Below are 22,939 nucleotides of genomic sequence, written 5' to 3'. Positions count from 1 at the left end.
GGACCAAATAGGACCAAATAAAAATACTTGTCCATTATCAAATGGAGAAATAATGACAACAGCTATATTTTTTGCCCCAGTTTGATAAAAAGGTAAATACTGTAATCTCTATCATAGCAGTTAATAAGAGACACTGATTCAAAATTTCCTTGATATTTTGAAAGACTTGATCAAACATGACATTAAAATGGTCTTTAATTACACTTACTGGACCAGGAAATCCTGGAGGGCCCATGTCTCCTTTCCACCCCTATGTTGAAAGACAGTTACAAATTATGAGCACATTAATCAAAAGTATTTACATGTTAGGTATACTTAGAAACCAAAATGCACAGTTAAACAAATCTATGCTAAAATTGATGTTATTTCTATGAAATGTACAAACCAAGTTAACATGAAAGGGATACTATTTTTGATTATCTTCCTGGAGGGCCATATCTGAGTCAAGAATCTTATCTCCAAGGTCTGGAAGAAGTGGCTATTGTTCTCTAGGTTTCTTCCACAGCACTCCCTGCAAAGGATGTTTGCATCAGTGCAAACATTGCAAACACAGGGAAACCAGGCTGTGGGGTGTAGGCAATTCCCGGTGTCCCAGCTATAATCAACCTCCTTTCTTACCTACTCAAGAGGGCATTCCAGAATTCTACTGGAAGCAATATGAACACAGGATAAAAATCTTGAATCTGCATATATACCTACATATGAAAACTATTTGAAAATGTCTGTAACGTGTTGTCAGAAACAATGATGTGGAATACGGTCCACAGTTAACTGATGATGACCTTTCAGTACCTCGTGACCCAGGTTGAGACTCACAGGGACCAGCCTACCCTTGACCTCTGATGACCTGAAACTTCCTCCAATCGCAGGTCCTTGCCAGCTTCTTCCTCATGGGGAGCTGAAATCTCACTCGTCCTAAGTCAGCTTCTACTACACAGAACAGGTGTAACATCCTTCCCCTTCAAGTGTTCAAATAGCGTTGCCACATCTCTTGTTTCCTCTTAACAAATATGCTAAGATGTTTTAGTGAGCTCTAATTGCAATTCCTTGTACCGAGTTTCAGGAAGTGTGGGGAAAGGGTGACCAAACCCATCCAATTAAAAAAGCTGAAGATAGATGTTAGGAAGGGAATTACCTTAATGCCATCTTCGCCCCTTAACCCAGGGAAACCCTTGCTGCCTTTGGCTCCCTACGGAGAACAGCAAAGTGTGTAGGTCAGAAGACACATTGATAATCAATTTCTTCTGTAGGAAGCAAAATGCTTTAAACTCCTTTTTGGAAAAAAAAAAATGTGCTCAGATGACCTCTCTCCACAGTTAGGGTGTAACACTATGATTCTCAAACATAATTTTTAAAAGCTATATGCTTTTTGTTTGCTTAAAACTACTTAGTGACTCTCAAAAACCCTTCTTTGTCTAATAGGACTGACATTTTCACTATATTAAGGGACCAAGTTACGTCTTTACCTCAGTGCCAGGGAAACCGGGGGCACCATCTTTTCCAGGCTTTCCCTAAAACAAAAACACGTAACTTAATAAATATGGGTAATTTCAATAAACACGAAAAACTTAAATGATATGATCATCTCTTGACCTTAGGTAGGAAAGCCTGACTGAGGTTTCCTCCACTTATTAAAAGGAAAAACTATTAACCACAGAACAGGTGATGACCTTCTCTTGCCAGGGAAGGCAGACGCCAGTCAGAATGGGAAATTAGCGAGGGTCATTGGAAAAAGTATATTAAGAGCTAAGCTTAAACTAGAGTTAACACTACTCATCAAAGCTTAGAAGGAAAATCAAGAAAGCACTGAGCAGAGAATCGAACAGGAAAATCCAGAAAGAGGGAGGTGTTCACAGTCTATTCATTTGAGATGTTGGCAATTCCCTGAACTCCAGATGTGCCTATATTTAAATATATGTATTAAAAGTATTTTGCAGCATTCAAACAGACAGGGCTTTTGGGATTAACTATTATGGTGTTTACCCTCCATGATAAAGTTAAAAATCATATTAGTTGAATATTTTTTCTTAGAAAAAAAATATACCTTTCCCAGTGTATAATTTTTAGAGTTTTTAAGCAATATATGTGTTTAAATCTTTGCAAAATAGAGCTGGGTGGGAGAGAGAGCCTCTGTTGCTTCTACATCCTCCTCTTTTTTTACCCATCACCCCCTATATGGATGAAGATCGTTTGTCAAAGAAGAGGATGAGGCTGATACACAGAGGAGCCGAAGTGAAATGGACAGAGTCCTGCCCATTTCATTTCAGGTTCAGAAGTCCTTGAAGCTTGTTTTAACCTTGAACTTCTCAGATACTTGAACAAATAAATTCTACCTCCCCCCCCAAAAAATGTTTAAAAAATCTAAGCTAGTTTGAGTTAAGCACCTTATATTCACGACCTCAAGAGTCCTGAGTACTTACTAATTCAGGCTGTACATGACATTGAATTTCCAAACTCACCTGCGGGCCTGGTTCTCCAGGAGCACCTTTTTCTGATCCGTAAGATTCTCCAGGTGGCCCCTGTATTAATGAGAGTTAGGTCAAGTTTTGTAAATTATTGATTTTTGACTTACATTGATTTTTATTAACTTTTCCTTCTGTTAAAATTTTTGAAATGGTGGGTTATCTAAGAAGGACATCTTATTTATGAATATTAATTTAAAAACAGATGCTGAAGATAAATCATAAGATGGGTGCCATTGGGTGCATGTAAAACAGTGCAGGGATTTCAGCTAGAAGTGGCCATAAAATAATTCCGGTACTTACGATCTCTGCAGTAAAATACTGTCGTGCTTTAGCTAATATTAAGATTTAAAGGTAGATCATATGTCAAAATATGCTCTAAGGTTCTACTTTTTGTTTCAAGGGAACAACATGATTCTTAGTGACCTACTGAGGGTCCAGGGCGTCCAGACTGGCCCACGGCTCCCTGGTCTCCCTTCTCCCCCTTGAGGTCCTGTCACAAAAACAAGTTAAGGTCATTACAAACAGATCAAACAAGATATTATTGACTATACTTGGAAAAGTCCTCTATCTGTTCAATGGATTGGATTTTCAAGCTACTTATATACCTCCTGTTAACACACCACATTATCAATTTTCACATTTTGAATTTTATACCTGGGAACCTCCTGAAACAATATACAAACTTTTTGTGTGCTATATTTTATTTATTTTTTAAACTGATGTATAGTTGATTTACAATATTATATTAGTTTCAGGTGTACAATGTAGTGATTCACGATTTTTATAATTATACTCCTTTTATAGTTACTATAAAATATCGGCTCTATTCCCTCTGCTGTACAATATATCCTTTTTACAACCTTTTTATTTTTGTTTTAAAAAAAGAAAGTATCCTTTAGATCAAACTGTATTAAACTAATTTAATTCTTGAATCAGTTTTCTATAAGCACAATTAAATCATTTCTAATGTACTTTACTTTCATTTTTAATATACTGAAATTATTTTCACTGAGATCAACTATTTTCTGAGTAAATGTTACAACGAGGATTGAATTCATTAATTAGGTTTGTTTGGCCCTTATCACATTTTATTCATATATTGTGAAAATATAATTTTCAAAAACAATTTTTTCCCAATGTGAGTATCCTCCTGAGGCCATCCTTTTTATAAATAACTCAATTTTTCCCCTGGGTCAAATCTCCCAGATCTTGATTTTGTCAAAATAAGATTTTTTTCCCATCAATTTTCAGCCAATAAATCTTTAGACTTTATTAAATATACTTTTGTTGATTAATTCTGAAAAGTTCAGTTATTCTCCTCAGTCAATTTTTTTTCCAGTCTTCAATGAGAGTTCTTATTTTGGCCATAGAAAACTTCACCATGTTCTGTTTTAACTCTTCTAGTTTTGTTTTGATAATTTCTATCATTAAAAATTAATTATATTGGAAAGAAATGGTTAAGGGATTTCTTTTGGGGGTGATGAAAATGTTCTAAAATTGCACATCATTATAGCTGCACAACTCTATGAATATACTAATAGCCACTGAATTGTACACTATATAAGTGAATTTTATGGCATGTGAATTATATCTCAATAATGCTGTTAAAAGTTAATTATAATTAAAACCCATGAATTTTATTCTTTAAAAGGGTGAAAATTATGGTATGTGAATTATATTACAATCAAGCTATTATTAAAAACAATTAATCATAAGTTTAAAGGAGAAGGATGATTTATGTTTATTTCTTAGTTAATCCACAAGAAAATTTTTAGCTTCCCCCTCACTCCCCATTCCCCTTCCCAGACATTCCAGGATTAACCTGGTGTCTAGGATTGGTATATGATGTTGTGATGCATTTCTTCTGAGCATTTGATTCAATTCCATCCTCTGGTCCTTCTAACTACCCCAATGTGAGAGCAAAAAGCACATGATAATGTCAAAATCACGAGACACAGTGTCCTTGGAGAGGAGTGGGGGCCACATTGCCTTGGGGTTATGACGGCAGGGTAAAAATGTCCCATTTGATTATGATGTTGCTCTACCCTTATCTTTAGGTCATTACTATCCAATTGCATCAGAGCCACACACTATTTTTCTACTGTTTATTCAAAAATACTCATTGTATACCCACTCTATGTTAGCAACAAGGAGAGGGATGGGGATAATGGGTGAGCAAAATCAGATCTAGGCTCTTCCTTCAAGAATGTTGGGGGCTTCCCTGGTGGCGCAGTGGTTGAGAATCCGCCTGCCAAAGCAGGGGATATGGGTTCATGCCCTGGACCACATGCCGCGTAACAACTAGGCCCATGTACCACAACTACTGAGCCTGTGCTCTAGAGCCCATGACCCACAACCACTGAACCTGCGAGCCACAGTTACTGAGCCTGTGAGCCACAACTACTGAAGCCCGCACGCCTAGAGCCTGTGCTCTGCAACAAGAGAAGCCACCGCAATGAGAAGCCCGCGCACCACAACCAAGGGTAGCCCCTGCTTGCCGCAACTAGAAAAAGCCTGAGGACAGCGAAGAAGACCCAACGTAGACAAAAATAAAAAAAAAAAAAAAAAAAAAGAATGTTGGAAGTGGCTTGCCTTATATCGTCCCCATTTCATGTTTTCTAGCTCTTGAGTGGAAGATAGAGAAGGAATAAAATCCAGAGGCCCAGGTTGGCTGAGCTGGGCTTAGGTGACAGAGCTTATAAAAGAGGTAAGGGATCAAAGGACCTCATCCCAGAAAGGGGAAGGCGCAACCCTAATAATAAAATTGAAGAGTTACCGTTCTGTTAACCAGGCCGGTTAGTGTCACGATAACTGTTCCTGGTGGTCCGGGCGGTCCTGTTAATCCTTTCATACCCTAAAGACAAATACACTCAGGAATGAAAAACTAAGCTTGAGAGGTCTACATTTCCTCTTTAGTTCTTACCTAAGAAGATAAAGCAAATGAAACCTGAGACACAGGAAATACTTTCGTTTCAGTGTGACTTAGTGAATAAATTGTGTAAGTTGATTGCTAGGGAACTTAAAATATCTTGCCCATAAATAAACTGAAGAATTTAAATTACCCGCTCTCCTTTTTGTCCTATCACTTTATCGCCCATGTGACCCTGTAAGAAAAGACAAAACCAAATTATTATTTTTTTAATGAACATGAATGTGTAGTCTAAACCCATTAAGGTTCAATGTTTATAATTGAACATTTATATTTTAACTGTGATGTTAGTATTGTAAAAGTTATTTTAGCTATTTCTTGGAGTGGAGTGGCAACATGTTTCTTTTAAAAGTAGAGATCTTGAAGCGCAGAAAACTTAAGGGATTTTTTTAATAGGGCAATTGATAACATGAGATGGTGTGGGGCAGGGGAAGGAACCCAGCTTGGAGGACATTTTTCTGGCTCAGCCACCAGCCAATTTTGCTTCCTCTGGCTGGTAACTTCCTGATGCCCTAGTTTCCCCATCTTAAAAATAAGAGGGCTGTGTAGCTGATCTTCAGGATTCTGAAATTCAAAACTTAATAGAGAACTAAGAATAGCATTCAAGCAACCTGACTTCACTAGTAAATTAGTGACCTGAGATAAGTCTAATGTGAGTCATCTCTCTTCAGTAATCTATCATTTCCACCAATGTGTCTTTGCTTTTCTGCTCTTGAGTGTGCAGATTTTCCCCCAAATAGGCCACAAGCTGTAGAGCAAAGCTCAAGATGAGGAGTCAAAAGACTTTAAACCTCAGCTCTGCCAATTACTATTTGATGATTCACTTAACCTGAATCTATTCATCTCACAGGGTATGTATGTACATGCACGTGTGTGTGTGTGTGTACACACATCCATGAAGTAATAAATGTGAAAGCACCTTGGGAAGTACCCTACACACAAAGGCTATCCGATAGTAAGTAATTTCCTGGTGGGGGCTCAGCCCTGCTCAACATTTTCTTACTTAAAATAATGAAGGGGATCAGAATATGCCACCCCAAAATATACCACTTTGGCAGCAGAATTATTTTGAGCTGAAGGTAAGTGAGAAACAGCAACTGCAGAAAAAGTTCCTTGCTCTCCCCCATCTGCCTCAAGACAGGGCATACATTTCCCTTTGTGAAGGTGTCACCCTCCCCTCTCCTGTACCAGGAAGAGAAGACAGCTCATAACTGGAAACAACACTAACTTAAGGCTGCATCAACAAATTTACTGAAATAACACTTATCTTCCATTAGTTTCCCCCATATATTGACCTTTCCACCATCTACTGCCCCTTGAAGCTCAAAACACTTTTCCTTTGTCCTGTCACTCCTCCACAAATTTATCACCCTTTGTTAAAATGGTATACAAGCCTCCGGGTCAGACTGCCTCTTTGGGGTTTTCATTTCATTTCTGTGAGGTCTCCACATGCATAGGAAATCAAACTTATTTCCTACTGTGAACCCACTCATGGAACCTAAGAAGATAGAAGAAAAAGTTTTCTTCCTCCCCGATACTAACAGTTGGCCTTTGTAATAGAAAGAAGTGCAGGACCGTGCTTAATGAGCCCATGAATAATCTTTTTTATTTACTAGTATAAAAACAGGTTGGCTTTGGGGAGCAGCCCAGTAAAAAAATATATAAGGTAAAGTGTTGCGGGAAACATAAGGAGTAGGAATCCTTGCCCTTTTCCCGATGAGGAGCTCCTTATAATTGAATTAAGACGCTTTGTATCAGAGATCAAGTTACTGAAGTGCAGGGAGAAGGGAAGTAGGGGGTGCAGAGCTGCTAGCCATGCTCCCTTCCTGCTGGGAATCCTTGTGAGTTCCAGAGGGGTGCCCAGCAGTGACCCACATGTGGAATCAGACTGAGTTTGGCTTTTAGGTCGGTTAGGATGTTCTGGCTGACACAACATATGAATTGTCATCTACCTTAGGTCCTGGCGGTCCCATGGTTCCTGGGAAGCCCTAGAAAAATCCACCAGTTAAAATTACAGCAGGTAATGAATCAAGCCTAAAACTCTGTTTAAAATTTTAGGCTATAATTCTTTTATTAGTTACAATGTCTATAGCAATGGTGGCTTCATACTCACAAAGAATCCTGGAGGGCCAGGTGGACCAATAGGTCCGGGAAAACCTGGAAGGCCCGGCAAACCCTTTAAATTAAGAGAAGAATTAGAATAAGTTTAAATTTACTTCTCACTGAAGAATGATGTCCATTAGTTAAAGGCATTAAACTATTTTAGAAAAATCAGAGCCTAATGTTTCCTATTTATGGCTGCAATTAATTTCAATAAAGGCCATGTGTAGTATGTGTTACCATGTATAACAGGCTACCAGGATCATCCTGATGGTACTATTTCCAGGAAAATGGCCAGAGCAGTTGCTTTACTTTAGAAGAGTTTCACCATTTTTAGAAATGTTTCCTCTCTCTCTCTCTCTCTCCCCCTCCAAGCATGCTCTTACCGCTGGGCCTTTCCATCTGCTTTGCTTCTGCCTAGAATCCTCTTTCCCCAGATATCTCTATAACTCACTTTCTCTCCCTTTTCTTATCTTTATTCAAACATTATCCTTTCCGTGGGGCCTTCCTGCCCATCCAATCTAATGCCACAGCCTTCCTTCTAATCTGGACACTTCCTATCCCCCAACCCTGCATTATTTTTCTCCTTGGCATTTATTACTGTCTAATACAACATATACTTAGTAATTTACATTTTTAAATATTTTCTCCTTCTAGAATGTGCCATGAGGGCAAACATTTTTGTTAAGCTATTTTTGGAGATTTGTGCACTGTGGTATCCCCAGCACCTAAATAGCCCCCGGAACCTACTTGGCACGTAATAAGGATTTCTTGTATGACTGAAGGTCCCACTGCTATACTTACAGCAGTAGCACAATGTGGTACATGGCCAACACTCAATACACATTGAAGGGATACATCCGTGTCCCAGATTGCTACTATCTCCTCTTGCCTGATGCCCTGCCCTCAGCATCTGGCTCCCTAAATGCTTCCTAAGCAAAAAAACAACAGCCGTCTTATTCTGCATCTTTTCTCAAAAGCTTATATGGCTCCTAACTGTGTCATTCTTCAGTTTTGCAGCCCATCATTAGCTGCCATGGCTCACCATATAGATGTTCAACAACCTTAACTCAAACTCTTTGACTCACTCAGGCAAATTCCTATCTCTGCCCAGGAATTTCCACATATACTTCTGAATTAAGTTAAAATAGTTCTGATTAATTAACCTGAAAGTTAGTATCAAAAGATCCACCCCCCTTTTTTTGGCTAAGATGTGTTTATTGTTTCCTACTTCTTTACAGCAAGAAAGCCTTTTGCGGGCCTTCAAAAACATATACCAATCAAATAATTTATTACCAAAAGATCCTTTCGAATCACAGAGTAAAGTACACACAGCCACCAAATAGCTGTTTCCTTGTATCTATTCTGGATCACCCTCCGGCTACATACATAGAGGTCAGAAAGCAAACTATTCAACAGGAGAAAGGTGCAGTTAAATAAAATATTACTATCATGCAAACTTTACAATAGGACTGTCACATAATATTACAATTTTAAATTGTATTCAGCATGTAATACAATCGTATCCTGGATTTCAACAGATACAAAGTAAGTGGAACACAGCCATTCCTTGAAGGCTCCTTCTTCGGTTTAGTAAAGCTTGGGTGATTGAGACTTCAGAAGAGGCTAAAAGACATGTACAAAATCACCTTTTTTATATGAGCTAAATGTAGTTTCTTATAAAGGAGGTGAATGTGTTAGAATAAAATGAGGTAAATATGTAAATAGAAGAGATATGAATATCTATGAAAAATATTTTTAAGAGAGTGAGAAAGAGATAGAGGCAGAAGAAGAGAGAGAGAGAAGAAGAAGAAGAAGAAAAAAGAGGTGGAGAGATGGAGAATGATAGGGACGTTCTCTGAAGTGTGTACCTGGAATCCTGGAGCTCCTGGCAACCCAGGGTCACCTTTTCCATCAAGGGCTACACCTTCTCCTTCGGCAGGAGCCCCCTTGAAAAATGAAGAAGTTCATCAAACATAAGCAATGTTGTATCTTCAAAACTCCTTTAAATGGTTATTCAAGGTCATATTGCTTCAAGGATAAAAGCGCTTTCAGGATATATACTTAGAGAAATACTTTAGGATTATTTAGTTATTCCATTTTGAAGAATTTAAAGCATTTTTGTATTTCCAAAATTGATCATTTACTGTGGAGGGAAGAAAGACACAAGAATAATAGACCATTTCCCAAGACACCAAAATGAGTGGTAATTCCTTATTTAGAATTTGGGGCCCTGAGCATAAGTTCAGCTCTCTTTTCCCAGACCCTATTTTCCTAAAGAATAATACAAAACTTGTATTCTTGAAGACATATTTATGACAAGAAGTAGTTCAATAGGAATAAATATCATGTCCTAATTACTATGATTTCTGAATTAATCATGAGATCTGATTTGTAATTACTTATGTCTTATTGTTTAACAGAAGTCCCTTTCATATGTACAATTAGAGATTTTTCAACAATAACATGTCACAAATAACTTACTTTCTCTCCTTTCAGACCAACGGCACCCTAGGAAAAGGAGCGGCATATTAGCAACCAGAGGTAAATCAAATACACAGCATCCTTGCTTTTTCCTCTCTGCTATTCTGCCTTCTCTCCCTGCTGTATACCTCCCACTGGCTTTTAAACATGCTCAAGTCCTTCTCATTTAAACAGAGTCTCCCCCTAAATCCATCCGCCCCATACTGCCTTGTCTATCTTTCATGTCATCTGCAAACTTCCCACTCTCTTCATCTCTCACATATTTCTTACGCTCATATCTACGTCCTCCCTCCATCTGTCATGGAAGTTAAAGTCTGCAGTGAGTTTGATGTTACGGAAACCCACGACAACATATTAGTTCCCGCCTTACTGGATTTCTCAACGGCACTAGGCAGCTGTCTGTCACTCCCCTTTACTGGAAATTGTTAAAAAGGAGATGGGTCCAAGATGGAATCACTCCTGTTAGGTCCACAGCAGTAAACCAAGACTTAATACCTAACCCGACAACAGTTGTAACCTTCCCTAGGAATGTGACCTTTGACCAGCCAACCTGGAAATTCCTGGTCTGCACTAATAAGATATTCCACACTATAGCACCTTCCATTCCCCTTAAGAGGCAGCTTTGCCTAAGACAATGCCTTCTTTGTTAATAAAACAATACATTCTTTGCTAATAATGTCACTTTTTCCATGCCCTCGCTGGCTTTAAAAACCTTTCCTATCTGTGGTTGGATGCAGCAACTCTCTCCTTGCTAGATGGGATGCTGCCGGATTCATGAATCATCCACTAAGGCTAATGTTAGATGGTCAGATTTACTCAGTCAAATTTTTGTTATTTAGCAACATCTTTCCTGGGCTTCCAGAATACACTCCTCCTTGTTTTCGTCTACCTTGAAGGTCCTTCCTCCTTTACAGGCTTATTGTCCTTGATCTCACACTACATGCTGGAGCTCTCTAAGTCCCAATTCCAGGGCCCTTTTCTCCTCTCTTCCATCCTTGAGTCACCACAATCCAGGCCTCTCTCACTGCCTAGTTCACATCTCCCCTTCAGTGTCTCAAAAGCAAAACAAAGTCTCAAAGTGCATTTATTCATTCACTTCTCAACTATTAGTTGAGTGTCTACTGTTGGCTGCCTCAGCCTTCCTCAAGGTCATGACAGATTTCTGTATACGGTCATTCCAAAGGAAACTCCTTGTAATTGTACTTTATGTCTTGGATGGGGAGTTAGAAATATAAACGTACTGGGATGCCTGGGTAGCCTGGTGTCCCCCGAAGTCCTGGAAACCCTTGCTCACCCTGGAAGACATACAGAGCTTGTCATTTTCTTAGTTGTTCTAGAACAGCCTATTGAGATAATTTCCCTGTTTCTCTCTTCCAACCCTGCAGTGGTAAATCTAGACGAAGTAACCCAAATTCCTGACAGCTACTGGGTCATGAGGCTGAAGGCCAGGAAACCATTATCTTAATTGAAAACAGGATTAGAATCTACTGTTTCTCAAATTGTGCATAAATGGCAAAAGGCTAATTGTGCCAAGAACTTTTCAATTGCTGCTTCCTTGAAACTTTAGTAATTACTCCTTTCATGGCCACCATTCTGGGGAAAAGGAGAGTGCAGTCAGGAAACAAAGGAGACGAGAGAACATCGAAAAGCTCAGTCATTCTATTCCAAAGACCAATTCTGCATTCCAAGCCTTGGTTTCTGATTTATATACACTCACAACCTCAGATGCAAATAACCATTTGAGCCCCCAGTCATCTTTTGGTGGGAGAACATCAGAGAACTTCCTTAAAAAGCAATCAGAAAGCAAGGTGGGGGGGACTTCCTTGGTGGTGCAGTGGTTAAGAATCCGCCTGCCAATGCAGGGGACATGGGTTTGAGCCCTGGTCCGAGAAGATCCCACATGCCGTAGAGTAACTAAGCCCGTGCGCCACAACTACTGAGCCTGCGCTCTAGAGCCTGCGAGCCACAACTACTGAGCCTGCGTACCACAACTATTGAAGCCCGCACACCTAGAGCCCCTGCTCCTCAGCAAGAGAAAACACCACAGTGAGAAGCCTGCGCACCGCAACGAAGAGTAGCCCCCGGTCACCAGAACTAGGGAAAGCCCGCGCGCAGCAGCTGAGACCCAAGGCAGGCAAAAATAAATAAACTAATTTTTAAAAAAAAAGTAAGGTGGGGGAGGGGAGGGGAATTGGATGCAGACACTAAAATTGAACTCCAAACTTCCAGTTATAAGATAAATAAGTACTAGGGAGGGAACGCACAACATGATAAATCTAATTAACACTGCTGTATGTTGTACTTGAACGTTGATAGCGTAAATCCTAAGAGTTCTCCTCACACACACATTTTTTTTTCTTTCTTTAATTTTGTATCTATAAGAGGTGGTGGGTTCACTAAACTATTGTGATGATCATTTTATGGTGTATGTAAGTCAAATCATTATGCTGTACACTTTGAACTTATGTATTGCTGTATGTCAATTATATCTCAATGAAACTGGAAGAAAGTAAAGAAAAAGGCATAAGAAGAAAGAAAACCATCATATGTCTGCCCTGAAGACACATACCATTGGTTCTGGCTAAAAGAATATTTCAAGGAAAGCCTAGCCTGTCTCATTACTACCTCACGTTGATTTATTCATATAGCAAAACATTAACTAACCATCTCCTGTGTGAGGCATACATACCTTAGAACCATTGCATCCTGGCAAACCGACAGGTCCATACGGTCCAGGATGGCCTGGGATGCCCTAAACAATAGACCAAGTCTCAAAAAGGAGAGATAATCAGGTCCTGGGACCAGGTGGAAACAGTGCAGAAACCATGGTGGGAAAAGATGGGCTAATTTAGATAGTTTTTTAAGTATAAATGGTTATTTAAATAAAGCAGTAAATTAGTTATTTTAGATAATAATTTAAATAAAAATCACAGCAAATAAAATAGGCTAATTAAAACCAAAAATTATCCAGTGAGATACAGATATTTAAGATAAAACAAAAGGTCTTTCTATATAAAATAAGTCCATTAGCATGCTGTGTTAAGCTGGCGGACAGGAAAGAGGGAAGTGTGCAGAGGTAACTATTTTATTATTTTATTATCCTGTGCTATCAAGCGGAGTTCATTCTATTCTATTCTATTCTATTCTATTCTATTCTATTCTATTCTATTCTATTCTATTCTAGTCTAGTCTAGTCTATTCTATCCCATCCCATCCCAATCTGTTCCATCTGTTTGTATTTCAGGAAATATAATTTGATTTGTATGTCTTGTAAATCCACACTCTAATACACTATGTGATTCTGATATTTTCATCATGTAGCAAATGTATCAGTACTCATTTTCTTGTGTTATTGCTTTAACATCTTTATTAAAATGAGCTCACTTCTTATTATTCCATTTACACATTTTTCTCTTTACTTACTGGAAGTCCAGGAGGACCTGAAAATCCTGGTAATCCAGTTGTTCCCTAAAGACATAGAAAACGGAAAGGGTGGCAAGAAAAAAACTCCTTAAAGAGGTTCAACCTATAAACAAAAAATGATTTACCATGCCAATAACCCCACCGTTCTGCAACTATAATTGGGAACACTAAAAACTATTTGAAAAACAAAAAAAGGCTTGACAAACTTTGTAAATCTCCCATTTATAAAACTTTTAAAAAGAGATGATTAAGATTGTTTTTGGCCTTTCTTGGGTAGATTATTGAAGGTTAATTTGCATACAGTAAAGTGCTCCAATCCTCCACAAACAGACTGAGCAGTGTTTATATATGTGCATATGCACGTATTGGTGATACTATCACCTCATCCAGACATAGAACATCTCCAACACCCCAGATAGTTCCCTCGTGCCCTCTCAAAGTCAGTTAACACCCCTACCCTCAACAAAGTAAGGACTATTTTGACTTCTACCATTATAGACTGGTTTTACCTGTTCCTGAACTTCATCTATAGAAGTGTATCACACACAACGTACTCCTTTGTGACATCTGTATTAACTTTTACAGTGCAGAGTTCTTTTTTTAAAAAAAAGAATTTTCATCAGTCAGGCTAGACTGGTTGGACTACTAACCCTCACGCCTTTGGGACCAGTGAGTCCTGGAAGTCCTGGAGAGCCCTACAGCCAAAGGAGAAAACAAAAGGTAAGCACTGTGACAATTATTTGGCACTAATAAGCCCATAAACGAAAGGTCCCAGTTTTATTCACACGCCAAAGAGTTTTGCTCTTGCGATTATTTCACTGTTAACACGGTTCAGTTGCTTGTTGTTTCATTGGCGCTATAGTATTTATCCGAAAGGACAAACAAAAATCCATTCATATCCTTGCTACTCAAGGTGCAGGACCCAACAGTAGCCTCGTTGGGGAGCTTGTTAGAAATACAGCTCCCTCACCTCCCAGACCTATTGATTCAGAATTTGCATTTCAACAAGATGTGATGATAATTCTTGTTCACATTAGTGTCTGAGAAGTGCCCTGGAAAAGCCCCACATTAGCCAGACAGCTGCCGAGGGCTGATAAGGATGAATGACACGATTACAACAGTGGATGAGAATGGCAGCCAATATTTCTGTGCATGAGAAACACTTTATTAGCAAAATGTCCCTGGTGGGCACAAATAAATAAATAGCAAACTAAGGACTGCCTGAACCAGAGATAAACTTGCTTCAGGAACACAATGAATACATTTGGAGGTCCTGTTGCTTAGAGAATAACCACAAACAAAACTGTTTCAACGAGGCCACTTGGTGTGAAAGTTCCATTATCCAAAAGTTTTTCATCACTCCTGACAGTTTCAGTATGTTTTGGTATTTCTGATTATTTGAGGAAAAGGTTGTTACAGAGCCTTCTGAGACTGGACTGTCAAGGTCAAGGTCAGTCTTTCCTGTCTGAGGTAGAATGCCTGGGTGTGTGACCACGGCGCCCTCCTCTGCAGGGCGCTGTGTGTGATCTGCAAAGGCAGACGCGTGACTTGCAGGGTTCACATCCCCATTATAAATTTTCTCATATTTTCTATATGAGAATATATAGAAAATATTTAAAATTAAGACATTTATACACCTGAAAAATCTTTTTGGTCAGGTTTTAATATTCTCTGATTGTCTGCCTTTGATCAGATGATCATTTGTGGCTACATCTCTGAGCTATACTTTAATATATGAACTCATGACAACATAAGTTTCCGGATGAACTTTATGAAATACCTGCACATCATGTGACCTATACTAAGCACCATGTATTTACAACTATAATTTTAATTTATTGCTGGCTTCTCTAAAGAAATGCTAAGGAAACCAGCAGAGTGGGGTGCAGAGAACAAAACTAAAAGGAAGGAGTTGGCATTAAGCTGATCCTAAGTCCAGGGTTGAAGTGACAAATTCATTCCACCAGGAAAATGGAGGGAAATCTGAGGCCACACCCTGAAGGAACGCAGCGGAATGTTCAGACGCTATACATGTCTGAAATCAGACACCAAATGTCCAGAATCTGAACGACTTTTTCAAAATTAGGATCAGAGGAAGGAGAAATGAAGAAACACAAAGGATACACAAATACAATAAAGTAGAATTCCTGGGAAATAATAAGCTTTGCAGTTTTATTTGCAAACTGTAGGTGTGGGTTTAGTTTCTTTGGCTGTAGGAGTTTGATTCTGGCATCATATAATACTGGATTTGAACTGTGATTTTGCCACCTATTAGCTACGTAATCCAGGACAAATTACTTAAGTGCTCTGAGAATCAGTTTTCTCATCTCTAAGATGGAGATAATAATATGTAACTATAGTCATGATTTATGGGATTAATGTGAGGAATAAATGAGATCCAGTCAAGAATAAACGTCCCAATGCCTGGCTCAGAATAAATTGGAAGAAAATGTTGCCTAAATATTCTATACATATGAAATTTTAAAAGACTCTGTTTGGATCAATTATAACTGCATTTTCATAATTTATTAGTTAGTTCACAGCTTCCTGGAAACCAGCAGTCAGGATGCGTGAGAGCCCAGGCTTAAGTCCACAGCAGGACAGAGCCATCAGCAGATCTAGTGGTTATACAGTTATTGAGCAAATCCTCTAGGGCATTTATTTAAACAAAGCCCTTTGTTGTATCACAGACTTTAGGATAAAAATCCGTGATTAGTTTGAACGGCAGTAGGTTCTGGTAGGAACCTTAGGATGCCTGATGTGTAAGGGACCAGCTGAGAAAGAGGAAAGCAAAGAAAGGAGGATTCCAGAAACAAAGACATGTGTTTCGAGGAGAAGAGAGTGATCCACACAGTTGGAAACAAAGCAGAGGGGTCCAGGTCAGATAAAGGCACAGTATCCTTCTGCATTGGCCTTTTGGAGGTCATGGGTGATCTGGAGGTCATGGGTTTTCAGGGCAGTAGGCAGGAGGTAAATTGTTGCTGGCTGAGGAGTGAATAGGAGATGAGCCACAGCCAGTGTGGTTAGTTATTTTCTTTTCTTTAAAGAAGCTTGACTGAGATAAGAAAGATAGGGAAAGGATGGCAATCTTTTGGTTACAGGACCTGAAAGATCTAGAGGAAGTTTATATTGGTATGGGTTTTATATTTGCATGCTTAAGGATGGAAAGAGAAAAACCAACATCAAAAGGAAAGTTGAAATGGCTGAGAAAGAGGACACACCATCAGAACATGGTTCTTGTAGGAACCCCAGTGACCAGGATACCGGTGGAGCGATAGGTCCAGAATGGAAGGCAAAAAGAACTCATCCTTTCATGTGGGATAAAAGAAGGGAGGGGCCGATGCAGGTAGGGAGACTGTAGCTCAGGGAGGGCGAGGAGGTGGGGCAGGGGGCTTCAAGATAATGATAATCATCTGAATCATCTTGGAATAAGATTCAGTTCGGAGGGCCCAGCTAAGACTGGAACAGGAAATTACCAGAGCGCCCATCAGTTGGCTGCGATGCAGAATTCTCTCCAGGTTCTCAGCAGCCCTGGGGTTGGCATAAAGAAGGTTAAGTGGACTGGGGAATTTCTGAACTCACAGACTGGCATACCTTGGGCCCCTGTGGTCCAGGCAGGCCTTCCGGACCTTGGTATCCTTTCTGGCCGGGAGGCCCAGGGGGTCCTGGGAAGCCTTTCTCCCCCTGTTAAAATAAAAACAAGACAGTAAACACACAGAACAGCAATTCCCAGGAATAAACACACCCATAACCATCATTTTCTTTTCTTTATGACGTAATGATAATATTTTGCATAGTTTTTCCTTGGATTGAAAAAAAAATAGCCCTCAGCAGTAAGTACAAGAGTAACTCTAAATTTTCAGCTGTTAGTATTTGTCTGTAGGCTTGAAAGCGTTTGTCTTTGGTCTCCTGGAAACTCTACATTTACCCAGATGGTAGAGCTACCCAGAGCAGAGATTAAGGGAGCAGGAATCAAGAACTGAGGGGAAAGCCCAGTTAGAAAGATGGAGGTTGGTGGAGTGTGTTTTCTGGGGGATGGAGAGAGTGAAAATCAGGCAAAAGAATGTCTTGAGAGTGTGCATAATTGCCATGTAGCTTGAAAGAACAACACACAGGCTATGAGTTTTAGTCCTTTCTTGATTACACAGGGATTAGTCATTCAATCTGTTGTTTGTGGAGGAGATGCAGGAGAGATATCGAGTGGCAAAATGATAAGTGTGAGATAAATAGTTGAGATGATATTATGGGAAAACCCTCAGGGATGAGTGAGTAATTTAGGCCCAATGAGGGACATGTTTCTACCACAAATAATCTTCCCATGGACATAGATCCTACGGTTACTCTTTAATAGTAAAGCCCACAGGTTGATTCAGTCAATCTAGTTACACAATTAGCAACTTTGATTTTTAAAACAGTGGTCAAATCAGCGATTTCACACAGTGTGTGTGCATAGACACCCAATAAAAAGAGAAATAAAAGAATTTGCTAGACCCCTCTTAATACTCTGTTACCTTCACACACCTTGAAGAGCATCTCACCCAGAGCAGGGATTCCATAAATGCTTCTTGAATGAGAGAATGAATCATAGCTTTCCAACATGGATCTGAATATACTACTTTCATAGCTTCAGGAAATACCCTAAATCAAACTACACATGAATTATAGAATACTGTAAAATCAATATGGTCATTTTATTATTTTATCTAAAGAGCTTAAAATATGTTCTTTTAAAAATATTTTTAAGCAGTCATCTTTCAATATCGTTAAGCAATTCATTAGCATATCTGAGAAAAGGGTTTTGTAAACAAAGGAAAACCTTTAGTTCTGCCTCTGTCTTAATTATCACAAATTGAAAGTTAATGGAGCGAATTAATGAGATTTCACGGCACTCATGTTTCACTCCAATTCTGCAATGGAGATGCTTTCCTTCACCGAATTTTTGCCTCAGCTAGCGTGCTGCTGCAAGATTCATTCACCAGGGGGCGCCCTCACACCAATGCTGCAGGACAAAATCTGCAGGTTTCAATGTTTCTGTCAAAGTGAGGCAATCAAGTTGTTTTCAGTTGTTCTCTCGCATTTAGCAACAATGTAAATAGGGTATATACACATGGAGGCATTCTCATAAACTCTGTTGTTCTTTAACTTACTATTTTTTATTAACAGATCAAGAGAGTTACAGTAACTGCCGGTATTTATATAAGTTATCTGAAGTTTCCCTCCAAGGCCTTTTTTACCACTCCAGGTTCATGTTTATATACAGTTACTTTAAAATTGGATTTGGGGAATGGAGTATCATACTGCTGATCTTTTTGCTACGAATGAAAGATGCGTGTGAATCCTTTAATGAGCTCTCTGGAGAAAAGAAGCAGAAGGAAGGCTTTGTGTTTACCTTCTCCCCTTTGGCCCCATCACAGAAGCACTGGCCTTTGTCTTTACAGACACAGCCCTAGGAAGAGGGAAAGAGAAAGGGTTTTGTTTAAAAAATGCCTTAATAGAGCCCAACTGACAGAACAAAGGCAGACATATTTTTCTGTTCTTTGAGCATCAAACACTATTTAGCAGGAGCCCGGTGATACTGTAGCAATTTATCAATAGAAATAGAGTAGAAAAGTGAGATGTACATAGAACTGTCGAGAGTACATCATTTTTATTGTATTTAGGAATTTCAAGTAATTTACTTATGCAAAAAACCAAGTCAACTCTCCTTTTTTTCAGAACAATATATAGTTGAACCAAAGACCTACTGTATATAGCACAGGGAACTATATTCAATATCTTGTAATAACCTAAAATGGAAAAGAATCTGAAAAAGAAAACATATATATGACTGAATCACTTTGCCGTACACCTGAAACACAATGTAAATGAACTATACTTCAATTAAACAATGGTTAAATAAATAAAATTTTAAATATATATATATAGTTGAACCCTATGAAATTTCCATTGTTGTAGGTAGAAAGTGGTCTAATGTTTGCAAATTTCTTAGGTTCAGCAAAATGAACATATATGTATTTGTGTATATTAATTGGTGATATCTTCTGTAGGTTATTCTAAGGTTTTCTTTTCCTGAAATAATGTTCAATACTGAGAAAAGATTATCAGTACCCGTCATGTATTTTAAAGAACTAATTCACTGAAGCTAATATCAAAATGCTTTTTCTTACTAAAAAACAAAACCAAAAATTTAGCTGTGAACTTGGGAACTCTTACCCGTCTAACTAGTCACTTTGACACACTTACAAGCCCAGCTTTCACATCTCTGCACACGCCGACTCTAATGAAGGTCAATTTTTAAATTCCTCTCTGCCAGCAGAGGAACAAAGAGAAATAGATTCAAACAGTGGATTTAAAAAAAAATTTGACACACCTTCTATAGTTATATATTTATCTATTTGGGGCGGTGTTAATATTGACTGGAAATCAGTTTATTTTCCCCAGGGAAAAATATTAATTGACAGCAGAGGCAGGGCAAGGCTAGGAGATGTGCTGGCTGGTAGGAAAAAGAAAAAGAAATTGCCTCAGATATTCCCAAAGTGGGGACCCTGTTTGTGCAATCAAAATAAGAAGACACAAACATCTTTAATTGAATATATTTTCGGAGCCGAGGGCAGTAGGCTATGCTGTTATTCAAGAAAGGGGAGTCCATAGTCATTTTTTTTTTTTTTTTTTTTTTTGCGGTACACGGGCCTCTCACTGTTGTGGGCTCTCCCGTTGCAGAGCACAGCCTCCGGATTCACAGGCTCAGCGGCCATGGCTCACGGGCCCAGCCGCTCCGCGGCATGTAGGATCTTCCCGGACTGGGGCACGAACCCTCATCCCCTGCATCGGCAGGCGGACTCTCAACCACTGCGCCACCAGGGAAGCCCCCATAGTAATTTTCATACACTCATCATTGATCCTCACCACATTTACACGCAGTTCAATTTATATGAATGGAAAGTAATTAACTGAAAAGGAAAGTCTATATTTTTCCCAAGGTTGGCTATTTGGTTTTTTTTAGAAGGCTAAATTTTTCCGCTTTTCCTCCCAGATGCTTGGGGTTATTAAGTCATACCTAGCTTAATTATTTTAATCTTGTCTTTCTAGGTTTTTAAACTTTAGTTTAAAAACTAAACTAATAGTTTTTAAGTATACTAAGTCACATATTTAGTATATATTTAAGTATACTAAGTCACATATTTAAGTATACTAAGTATATACTAAATCTAGTATGCTAATTTAGTATACTAGTATGCTAATATCTACTAAAGCAGTAGTTCTCAAAGTGCGGATTTCCAGACCAGCAGCATCTGCATTATCTGGAAACTTCTGAGAAATGCAAACTCTTGGCCCTACCCTAGATGCACTGAATCAATAATCCTGGTGTTGGTCTCAGTAATCAAAATAGGCCCCCTGGGTGACTCTGATACTACCAATCTAAACCAATAGCTAAAAGCCCAGTCTGTAGGGTAGAGCTAATTCTCTGAAGCTTTCTGAACACTTTGCCATTTGAGACACTCATTTGCACATCTGCTTTTTGTTTATGATGCCATTTTTTTTTTCTCTCATTCCAGGAAAGTAGCCAGGCTTGTACGCCCCTCCCTTTAGGGATGCTTTAGTCACTGGGCTGAAAGCAAAAGCTGCCTGAAGACAAGATTTCTCCTGGCTTTTGTTTCTGGAGTGTAGGGACCTGTTGACCGTTGGCCCCAAGAGTGCAAGGACCAGCAAGATACTCCCACACAGTGTCTGCAAGAGGCAGCAGGGCCTCAGGAAGGAAAGTCTGAGTCCTACACCCAAGGGAACCAGATACTGGGGCAAGGAAGTTCAACCTGGGCAAGGAGCTGGGGCTCAAGTTTACACAGCAGTGTGTCCACTGTTTTACATGGTCAGAGACCATGAGCATCTCTGATTCTTCTGCCTCCCAGACACCACACGACACCTGGATTCCAAGCATCTCTGGACCACAGGTAAGAGAAGGCAAATGGGCAGTCCTCTAACTCCCAAGAGGATGCATGGAGGTCATCTTAATTTTATTTCTTAGAGTAAGTCATAGTCACTCTATATTATTGGGAATCTTTCAACCTTAGCTTGAACAAATAAGTGTTTGCTGAACTCCTTCAAACTAGGTCAGGTCTCCCTTCTTATACGCTCCCCTGGGCCACCTGCAGTTATATGTTTACTGTATATTTTCCTTGATGACCCTAAGCCCCAGCAGAGAAGGAATTGTCCAGTCTTGTTCACAATGGCAACTGGGGCATATAGTATGTCCTGAGCAAATGCTTGTGGATCGACTGAATGGATAAGTGAGTGGATGGAGTGCTGGTAATTTGTTTACATCCAGTTTGGTCCTGGAATTTCAATGCATGTGATTGATGTCTATGGCTGTTGTTGGGCTGCCATGACTAAGATATTTCCTAGATAAATGTATATAGATTCTATATGTATGAATTCTGAACAACTGTGATTGAAGTGGAAGAGAATGAAACTAGAAGCTTTGGCTATTTTAACACATGTTAAAATTAACACAAGGCTAATTACTTGTTACTTGCTTGGAGATAAATTTTTTTCTGGAAAAAATTTAGATCTTCAGAAGATTGAAAAACAGTACAATGAACAACTATGTATCTTCTCATGTAGGTTTCCCAACTGGTAACATGCTTCCCCAGCCTTTACAGCTCTCACTTTCTCTTTCTCTCTCTCTCTCTCTCTCTCTCTCTCTCTCTCTCTCTCTCCACAAACACACACACACACACACACACACACACACACACACACACTTTCTTGCCAAACCGTTCAAAAGCAGACTGTAGACACCATGACACTTTACCCCTAATACTTCTGCATGCATCTCCCCAAAACAAGAGTATATTCTTATCCAATTACAACATTATTTCCAAACCTAAGGAAGCAACACTGATGAAATAACTTAGAGTTACTAGTTTCTAAACAAGATCTTCAGCTTTACAAGGCCCTTGATGACCATTAGAAAATGAAAAGCTATTTAATTTTTAACAAATCTTTTTTTCACTTTATATTTATTTATTTATTTATTTTAGCTGCGTCGGGTCTCAGTTGCAGCACGCAGGATCTTTCATTGCGGGGCGCTGGCTTCTCTCTCTCTGAGGCGTGCAAGCTCAATAGTTGTGGCGTGCAGGCTTAGTTGCCCTGCGGCACATGGGATCTTAGGTCCCTGACCAGGGATCGTACTCACGTCCTCTGCATTGGAAGGTGGATTCTGTAGCACTGGACCACCAGGGAAGTCCCACAAATCTTTTATTTCATACCAGAGATTTGGTCTTAATCAATGATTTCACGTATAATCAATACATGAGGTCTGATCTTAAGTGACTGTCACAGATCTGAGAAGCTTTAGAGCCCACACGGCTGCACCCAGAGGTCAGGCGTGGGACTCTGCGTGTCAGCCCTTGCTCCTCCGAATTCCCTCTTGCCTGGGGACTGGGTCGCCATCACCACCGACAGCAACTTTGATCCTTGTTGTTTGTCATCAAAACCATGGCACCTGATTTTTTACATTATTGAGTTTGCTTGAATCTTC

General features: G+C 39.4%; 1 protein-coding gene across 2 annotated transcripts in view; it reads right to left on the bottom strand.

The window, feature by feature from the left end:
- Positions 1-22,939, bottom strand: part of COL4A3 (collagen type IV alpha 3 chain) — a 139,704-nt gene that overhangs the window by 57,697 nt on the left and 59,068 nt on the right. For both annotated transcript variants that reach the window (XM_067027015.1, XM_059055412.2), the window contains 17 exons: positions 18,791-18,847; positions 16,996-17,085; positions 14,052-14,096; positions 13,402-13,446; positions 12,668-12,730; positions 11,220-11,273; positions 9,979-10,005; positions 9,366-9,443; positions 7,508-7,570; positions 7,347-7,382; positions 5,528-5,569; positions 5,242-5,319; positions 2,893-2,955; positions 2,460-2,519; positions 1,467-1,511; positions 1,136-1,189; positions 209-250 (listed from right to left, as the gene is read on the bottom strand). In XM_067027015.1, coding sequence (XP_066883116.1) covers positions 209-250; positions 1,136-1,189; positions 1,467-1,511; positions 2,460-2,519; positions 2,893-2,955; positions 5,242-5,319; positions 5,528-5,569; positions 7,347-7,382; positions 7,508-7,570; positions 9,366-9,443; positions 9,979-10,005; positions 11,220-11,273; positions 12,668-12,730; positions 13,402-13,446; positions 14,052-14,096; positions 16,996-17,085; positions 18,791-18,847 — 942 coding nt within the window. The remainder of the gene's footprint in view (positions 1-208; positions 251-1,135; positions 1,190-1,466; positions 1,512-2,459; positions 2,520-2,892; positions 2,956-5,241; positions 5,320-5,527; positions 5,570-7,346; positions 7,383-7,507; positions 7,571-9,365; positions 9,444-9,978; positions 10,006-11,219; positions 11,274-12,667; positions 12,731-13,401; positions 13,447-14,051; positions 14,097-16,995; positions 17,086-18,790; positions 18,848-22,939) is intronic.

Source organism: Kogia breviceps, chromosome 2 (assembly GCF_026419965.1).
Source record: "Kogia breviceps isolate mKogBre1 chromosome 2, mKogBre1 haplotype 1, whole genome shotgun sequence".
NCBI lineage: Eukaryota > Metazoa > Chordata > Mammalia > Artiodactyla > Physeteridae > Kogia > Kogia breviceps.
Note: the sequence above shows the minus strand (reverse complement) of the source record. Positions and strands in the feature narration are given on the sequence as shown.